The sequence below is a fragment of the Triticum urartu genome, chromosome 5A, assembly GCF_056163025.1.
Source record: "Triticum urartu cultivar PI428250 chromosome 5A, HENAU_Tu73, whole genome shotgun sequence".
NCBI lineage: Eukaryota > Viridiplantae > Streptophyta > Magnoliopsida > Poales > Poaceae > Triticum > Triticum urartu.
Window position 1 is genome coordinate 219,426,836 of NC_141877.1, and position 8,829 is coordinate 219,435,664.

General features: G+C 50.7%; 2 protein-coding genes across 2 annotated transcripts; both read right to left on the reverse strand.

Moving 5' to 3' along the window:
- Positions 1-1,610: 1,610 nt before the first annotated feature.
- Positions 1,611-3,007, reverse strand: LOC147970846 (uncharacterized). The gene is made up of 3 exons (XM_087523673.1): positions 2,773-3,007; positions 2,274-2,714; positions 1,611-2,158 (listed from the first exon to the last, which is right to left on the reverse strand). The coding sequence occupies exons 1-3, from the start codon at positions 3,005-3,007 to the stop codon at positions 1,611-1,613; spliced, it is 1,224 nt and encodes a 407-aa protein (XP_087379799.1).
- A 4,726-nt stretch (positions 3,008-7,733) lies between these two features.
- On the reverse strand, positions 7,734-8,063 carry LOC147970847 (uncharacterized). Its single transcript, XM_087523674.1, has one exon. It carries the CDS (start codon positions 8,061-8,063, stop codon positions 7,734-7,736), a length of 330 nt encoding a protein of 109 aa, XP_087379800.1.
- Between the last annotated feature and the right edge of the window lie 766 nt (positions 8,064-8,829).

The following is an 8,829-nucleotide window of genomic DNA, read 5'->3' on the forward strand; positions in this document are numbered from 1 at the left end:
CAACACATGAGTAGGTGGTTCTCCCTCAAAAAATGAATGCTGGAAGTCTAGGAACGTTCTGATGGCTCTCCTTGCTAATGAAAGAAGGGTGGAGGGGTATACATAGCCTCCACACAAAATCTAATTGTTACACACAAATCACCACCGAATCATGAAACTCGGTTGGACCGATTTAGTTCAAAATGTGAACGTTAGGCTTTTCGGTGGGCCCGACATGTCAACACTGTGGGACCGATTTCATTAGGGTTAGGGCATAACATAATCTCGGTGAGACTGATTACACAAACTCGGTGGGACCGATTTTGGTAATAAACTGACCAGAGAGTTGGTCAGGCAAACTCGGTGGGACCGAATCGCTCATTTCGGTGAGACCGAAATGTTACGAAAGGGAAACAGAGAGTTTGCATTGTGAACTCGGTGGGACCGATCGCTCATCTCGGTTGGACTGAAATGTTACAAAGGGAAACAGAGAGCTTGCAATCCCATCTCGGTGAGATCGAGATCCCTATCGGTGAGACCGAAGTGACTATGGTTTCTGGCAGTGGCTATGTCAAGTGAACTTGGTGGTGCCAGATAGATTAAATTGGTAGGGCCGAGTTTGACTTTTGGTTTGGGATATATGTTGATATGATAAAGTGGTTGGGGGCTTTTGGAGCATATCACTAAGCATTTTGAGCAAGCAAGCCATTAAGCAACACATCATCCCCTTTTAATAGTATTGGCTTTTCCTATGGACTCATTGTGATCTTGGATCACTAAAATGAAAATGTAGAGTCTTGAGCTTGAGCCAATATGTGTTCTTCGCATTTTGAGGTGTCCACATTCCTAATCTATGCCTTGCCAATCATTGATCTTTCTAAAATGATCATCTAGGAATAGCATTAGTTCAATGAGCTATATGTTGTTAGTCATTACCAAAACCACCCAGGGATAGTTGCACTTTCATGCGGCAACTTAAAGTGACAGGGCCGGGTTGGGCAATCCGGCGGTCTCCACTTAGTATTCGTGGTGTGCTGGCGCTTTGGCCCCTTTTTCTTGTCGGCCGACAGCCGAAGCCGGTTCTGTGGCGTAGGTGAAGTGGGGGGCCGCGGCGACCCGAACACGCCAATAGTTGCTGAGGAAGGCGATGGGTGCTTACCAAGCCGGCCAGCCCCCGAGCCCCCGGGTCGAGCGAGTCGAGCTGGCGGTGGGGGTTTTCAAGAGAAATTTGCGCAAGTGCAGGAGACTCAATAATTTTGGTTGGAAAGGGCAGCCCCTGAGCGTCGTTCGGGGACTCTACAGTTTCATATAGTTTGCAAAAGGCAGTGACACATAAGTGCACATAGCTAACTGTAAAACGAGCGGAGGTGTTCTGCGTTCCAGGGCCGGGTTGTTTCTTTGCCCTCGGTGTCTCTCTTGCGCTTGTTTGACTTGCGGGCGTCGATGAGGTAGTAGGCCTTGCAGTCGCACAAGGCCTTGCCGACGATGAAGGGGCCTTCCCACGGGGAGGATAGCTTGTGCTGCCTGGCTTGTTGCTGGACGAGTCGGAGGACGAGGTCTCCCTCACGGTCTACGAGGGGCTTGATCTTCTTTTTGTGGTAGTGCCTTAGGCCTTGTTGATAGATGGCTGACTAGCTGAGTGCCAAGAGGCGTGCTTCTTCGAGTAGGTCGACGCCGTCTTCGCGGGCTTCCTCGGCTTCAGTGTACATCGCGACGCGCGGCGAGTCGAACTCGACATCGGTTGGGATGACAGCTTTGGGTCGATAGACGAGGAAGAATGGGGTGAACCCGTTCGACCGTTTTGGCGTTGTGCAAAGACTCCATAGGACTGCTGGCAACTCGTCGAGCCAGCTGCCCGGTGAATGAATGAGCAGCTCAAGAAGCCACAGCTTGATGCCGGATAGGATGAGGCCGTTGGCCCGCTCGACCAGGCCGTTGGACTGCGGGTGTGCCACGAAAGCTAGGTTGAGGCGGATGCCGAAGACGAAGCAGTATTGCGCGAGCGTGCCCTTGGCGATGTTGGTGTCATTGTCCGTGATGATGTTGTTCAGCATGCCGTAGCGCACCGCGATATCTTTGGCGAACCGGATGGTTGTTGGCCCGTCCAGCTTCTTGATCGGCCGTGCTTTGATCCACTTGGTGAACTTGTCCACCGCCACCAGCAAATGGGTCATGCCACCTCGAGCGGTCTTGGGGCCCCACCATGTCGAGTCCCCAGACCGCGAAAGGCCAGGCGATCATGATGGTTTGGAGTGCTAAGGCCGGCTGGTGGTTGTGCTTGCTGAAGCGCTGACATCCCACACACTTGAGGACAAGTGACTCAGCATCCGTGGGCCAGTAGAAACCATGGCGAAAAGCCTTGGCCACCATGGACCTTGAGGCGGCGTGGTGCACGCACTCGCCCTGGTGTATGTCGAGGAGGTTCTCAATGCCCTTGTCTTGCTCGACGCAGGGTTGAAAAACGTCGGTGGAGTTGCGCTTGACTAGCTCGTTGTTGATGATGTTGTAGGCGGACACCGGAGCTGCACTTGTCCGGCCTCGGTCTCGTCCATCGAGAGAACCCCGTTCTCCAGGAACTCCGAGATGGGTCGTCACCAAAGTGAAGACGGCCACCATGGCGGGTTCCAGGATGGCAGCTCCCAAGACGGAGGTAGCAGCCCCGGGGTCGGGGACGGCGACGGCCGGGTCAAGGATGACGGAGGCCGGGTCGAGGATGACGGTGGCCGGGTTGATGGCTGTATCCCCCCGAGCCAGGCTCAGTAGTCCTCGGGCCGGGTTCGGCAGTCCCTGAGCCGGGTAGAGGCGCGGCCGGGTTGTCTGGGACGAAGATGGACTTGGAGTTCGGAGACGGCTTGACGAGCGGCTTGTGCAGGTGCTCGAGGGAGACGCCGAATGGGGCGGACTGCCGAGACGAGGCGATCTTGGCAAGTGTGTCAGTGGCTTTGTTTTTCATGTGCGGGATGTAGAGGAACACGCAGCCGTAGAAGAAGCCGGACAGCTGCTGGACGAGCAAGCGGTAGCTCGCCATGTTGGAGTCGCGGGCGTCCCACTCGCCGCAGCACTACTTGTAGCACCCCGGATGTAACTTCCCATATTTGTAACTCCGACTCTTGCCATTTTTGGCTATGGGATATGATATTTTCCTTCGTGGTTGGGCTTTGTCTTTCATTTTGCTTTTTGTTCATATCATGCATTTCATCTCATGTCATCATGTGCATCTCATTTGCATTCATGTTCGTCTCATGCATCCGGTCATTTTCCCCGTTGTCCGTTTCACAATTCGACGCTTTCTCGTGCCCCATTGCACCCTTCTAACCTCGTTTCGTGAGCGGGAGAAAAACTTTCTCAGAATGGCCGAGATTTGTCGAGTGGCCTTGGTACATCACCGGTAGACCGCCTATCAAATTTCGTTCCATTAGGAGGCCGTTTGATGCCCCAACGGCTAACCGGGTAACCGCAAAAGCCTCTTTTGTGTTGCAGCACAACACCCCTCCAAAACAGCCCAATAGCCCATCTAAACCCTCTCCATGTTCTCCGTCGTTGGATCACGATCGTGTGGGCGAAAACCGCACCTCTTTTGGACTCTCCTAGCTCCTCCTACCTATATATATATATAGGTCTCCCCCCGAAATTCCAGACGAAACCCGCCGCCGCCCTTCTCCAGTGAGAGTGCGAGACATGGCGCACCGCCACCACCCACCGTGCCGGCCCACTCGGCCCAAATCTGGCCCCCGTGGCCCGGGAAGCCGCGCCGCCGCCACGTGCGGGCGCCCGAGCCCCGTGCGAGCTTCGGCCACCGTCCGGCCGCCGCCTCCGCCGCGCCACTCGCCGCCGCCGCCTCGCCCGTTCGGTCGCCACCTCTGCGGCCCTGCTCGCCATCGAACTCCGCTGCCGCCTCGCCCGTTCGGTCGCCGCGCCGCCGTGCTCCTCCGGCAACCTCTCCTGACCTCTCCATCTCCGGCAAGGATTCGGCGAGTCCTCCGGCGATCCTCGAACCACATGCAAAACTCTAGATCTGGAATTCGGAGGTTATATTTTCACCAAGTCCTTATTCCCCTGTAATTTTTATGCTATCTTTGGCATGCCATATCTCGGTGACCGTGACTCCAAATCATATATACAATATGTCGAAATGTTCTTCTCGTTAAGCACTTCATGTTAGTGGCATTTTCATGTATGTTACTGTCCATATTGATGCCTTTATTGTCATTGCAAGAGTGCTATATAATGTTAACTGCTGGTTCTTAACAGAACTTGATGATTTGTCATTTTTGTTGCATTTTGTGTGTGCATCCTATGAGCATGATATCTACATGTGTTTTGATCTCCATCATGCCATCATTACAGTGGTGCAAGTCTTGAATTTTTATGAGCAATGTGGTGACTATCACAAGCATACAAAGTAGGCTCCGTGATGTTACTATTTTCACGAACTTAGGATTTTGCTAAGTCCTTTTCCTGATGTTATTTTGATGCCATATAAACTTGTTGCTACCATGAGATCCATGTACATTTTGAGGTAGTTCAGTAAGGATGTTTTGAACATGTGGTTATGCTCTATCTATTCATGCCTCTGGTGGAAATTATTGAGTTTTCTAGATTGTCATTACCATGCTCTATTTTTACTACATATTGTTCCTGGCAGATTGTTAACATGTTAATCAATATTGCCATGTGTTTTGTTAGTGATTCATGTACCCTATGAACTTTCTTTTGTCTTTCTTAGAATATCGAACATGTATTCGCACTGTTGGTATGCTTGTGTTGTCATGTAATGCTTTTTGGTGAGTGGCATGATCTTGCAAACTTGCTACCATGAATCTGTTTCTGCCATGCCCTGAAATTCCAGTCTGAATCTGTTTATAAAACTTGCTGTGTTTACATGGGTGCCATCATATCTTCTGTGCCTTTTTGGCTCATGTTTAGTAAGGGAATTTTGTTCTATGCATTTAGTAGAAGAATTCCCTTCCTTTGTTTTCCATGATATGTTCCTGTAGCATGTTGTTTTCTTGCTCTAAACATTTCTTCCTGATGTTGTTTTTGACATGTTAATATTTTCACTTAGTCTGTGAAGCTGATATCTTTTGCACTTTTGCCAAGCTTGTTTGAACCCGTTGTATTGTGATTTAGCCGTAGCTCCGTGTTCATGTTTTGTCAAGCATCTCTTGTACATCACTTCCAAATGCTTTGTTGATATGTTGGAATGCAGTAGCTTAGTTTCTTGTTGCATTCTAAGTGCTATCATGATGTTAATCGCAGATTTGCATCATCATTGTATTGCTTGTCATTTGCAAAACGTGCATCCGTTTCCGGTGATCCTTATATCAATTTCGACCAAAATCACCTCATCTTTCTAGCGGCATACTTGGTTGGCCCAGTTGATGCCTTGATCATTCTTTCCCTTCCGGAGCATGCATATGCATTGCATATCATATCTTGCATATAATGCCATGTATTGCATCATGTTGCTTGTGCATTGCCCCGTGATTGATTGTTGTTCCATTGCTTGTGTTCTTGCTTTGGGTAGAGCCGGGAGATGAGTACGTGAACGAGGAACATGTTGAGTATGCCAACGAGGTTCAAGCTTTCGACAACTCTGAGAACATTGCAGGCAAGATGACCATACCCTCGATATCACTTCTATCTTTGCTTGCTAGTTGTTCGTTCTATCGCTATGTCGCACTACCTACCACTTGTTATATCATGCATCCTATATTGCCATGTCAAGCCTCTAACCCACCTTCCTAGCAAACCGTTGTTTGGCTATGTTACCGCTTTTGCTCAGCCCCTCTTATAGCGTTCTTAGTTGTAGGTGAAGATGAAGTTTGTTCTATGTTGGAACATAGATATGTTGGGATATCACTATATCTCTTATTTAATTAATGCATCTATATACTTGGTAAAGGGTGGAAGGCTCGGCCTTTTGCTTGGTGTTTTGTTCCACTTTTGCTGCCCTAGTTTCCGTCATACCAGTGTTATGTTCCTTGATTTTGCATTCCTAACGCGGTTGGGGTTATGGGACCCCCTTGATAGTTCGCTTGGAAAAAACTCCTCCAGCAAGGCCCAACCTTGGTTTTACATTTGCCTACCAACATATAACTTTCCCTTGGGTTCCGCGGACCCGATGGTCATCTTTATTTTAACCCCCCCCCCCCCCCCCCCGGGTCCGTGCTCCTCTAAGTGTTGGTCCGATGCCACCTAGGGGAAACTTGAGGGTTGGTTTTACTCATAGGATGTCTCATCTGATGTGCCCCGAGAATGAGATATGTGCAGCTCCTATCGGGATTTGTCGGCACATTCGGGCGGCTTTGCTGGTCTTGTTTTACCATTGTCGGAATGTCTTGTAACCGGGAATCCGAGACTGATCGGGTCTTTCCGGGAGAAGGAATATCCTTCGTTGATCATGAGAGCTTGTGATAGGGCTAAGTTGGGACACCCCTGCCGAGTATAAACTTTCGAGATCCATGTGCACGGTTATGTGGCAGATGAGAATTTGTTAATATCCGGTTGTAGATAACTCGACACTTGACTTAATTAAAATGAATCAACACCATGTGTAGCCGTGATGGTCTCCTTTCGGCGGAGTCCGGGAAGTGAACACGGTCTTGGGTTATCTTTGTCCGTAAGGAGTTTCAGGATCACTTCTTGATCGCTTGTAGCTTCACGACCGTTGCTTAGCTTCTCATCTTACTCTTATTTACATATGTAAGACACTATATTTCCTTAGCGCTGCTGCAGATCCACCTCATTACCTTATCCTACCCATAAGCTTAAATACTCTTGATCTCGCAGGTGTGATATTGCTGAGTCCTGGTGACTCACAGATTCTTCCAAATAGTTGCAAGTGCCGACGATACCAGTGCAGGTGATGCTACCGAACTCAAGTGGGAGTTCGACGAGGACCTTGGTCGTTACTATGTTTCGTTTCCTGATGGTCGGTAGTGGAGCCTAGTTGGGACGATCGGGGATCTAGCATTTGGGGTTGTCTTCTTTTATTTTGGTTCCGTAGTCAGACCTTGATTGTACTCTGGATGATGTATGTTTAACTTTTTATTTGTGTGAAGTGGCAATTGTAAGCCAACTCTTTATCCCTTCCTTATTTAGTACATGGGATTGTGTGAAGATTACCCCTCTTGCGACAATACCACCATGCGGTTATGCCTCTAAGTCGTCCCTCGACACGTGGGAGATATATCCGCATCGTGGGTGTTACACTATTGTACCACCAAATCCGAGTCGCCATAGCATAGGATGCGCCGGATGCCGAGTTCCTTGGCAAGCCGGAGGCCATGCACAAGAGCTTCGTACTTGGCGACGTTGTTGGAGGCAGCAAAGTGGATCTGGAGCGTGTACCGAAGCCGGTCGCCCTTCGGGGAAGATAGCACGATGCCGGCCCCTAGGCCAAGGCGCATCTTGGAGACATCGAAGTGCATCCGTGAGTACATTGAATCTGGCGGCGGTGGCTGGTACTGGGTGTCGTTCTAGTAGACGAGGAAGTCGGCCAATGCTTGGGACTTGATCGTGGTGCGGGGTTCGTAGATGATGGTATGGTCGGCTAGCTCGAGTGCCCACTTCGCAACCCGGCCAGAGGCATCCCGGCAGCCAATGATCTCGCTGAGAGGGGCCATGCTGACCATGGTAACAACGTGCTCTTGGAAATACTGCTTCAACTTCTTTGCGGTAAAATACACGCCGTAACACATCTTCTGGTAGTGTGGGTAGTTCTGCTTGGAGGCGAAGAGCACCTCGCTCAGCTAGTAGACCGGGCGCTGGCCGGCTTGGATCTTGCCCTTCTCTGGTCGCTCGACCACCATCATCGTGCTGACCAGCCGCAAGGTGGCGGCAATGTATAGAAACAACGGCTCCTTCTTGGCCGGTGCGGCCAGGACGGCTGCGGTGCAGAGCATGCATTTGAGGTCCCGAAAGGCTTCGTCTTCCTGGCCATTCCATTCAAACGGTGTCGTATTCTTCATCAACTGATACAGGGGCAAGGCCCTCTCGCCCAGCCGGCTGAGAAACTGGCTGACCGAGGCCAAGCAGCCGATGAACTTCTCGACATCGTGCAACCGAGCCAGCTTGCGCATGCGCTCGATGGCCTTAATTTTCTCCGGGTTCGCCTCAATGCCACGCTCCGAGACGAGGAAACCGAGTCGCTTTCTGGCCGGGACGCCGAAAATGCATTTCTCCGGGTTGAGCTTCACTCAGTACTCGCGCAGGTTGGCGAAGGTTTCCTTCAGGTCGTCAAGGAGCATGAGGTGCTTCTTGGTCTTCACCGTGATGTCATCCATGTAGAGGTGAATGTTGTGGCCGAGTTGTGGCAGCAGCCATTTCTGCATGCAGCGCTGGAAGGTGGCGCCAGCGTTCTTCAGGGCAAATGACATGGTAATGTAGCAATACGCTCCAAAGGGCGTGATGAAAGACGTCTTCAGGGCGTCGGCCGGGTCCAGCTTTATCTGATGATAGCTGGAGTAAGCATCCAGGAAGGATAGAAGTTCGCAGCCGGCGGTGCGGTCGATGACTTGATCAATCCAAGGGAGGGCGAATGGATCCTTGGGGCAAGCCTTGTTCAGGCTAGTGTAGTCGATACACATGCGCCCGTTATTGTTTTTCTTCAGGACGAGGACTGGGTGGCCAGCCACTTGGGGTGGAACACCTCCATGATGAAGCCGGCCGCCAAAAGCTTGGCGACTTCTTCACCGATCGTTCTTCTCTTCTCCTCAGAGAAATGACGTAGGGGTTGGCGAACAGGCATGGCGTCCTTGCGGACGTGGAGCTTGTGCTCGGCGTACTTCCTCGGGATACCCGACATGTCCTTTGGGTTCCAATAAAAGATATCCCGATTCTCACGGA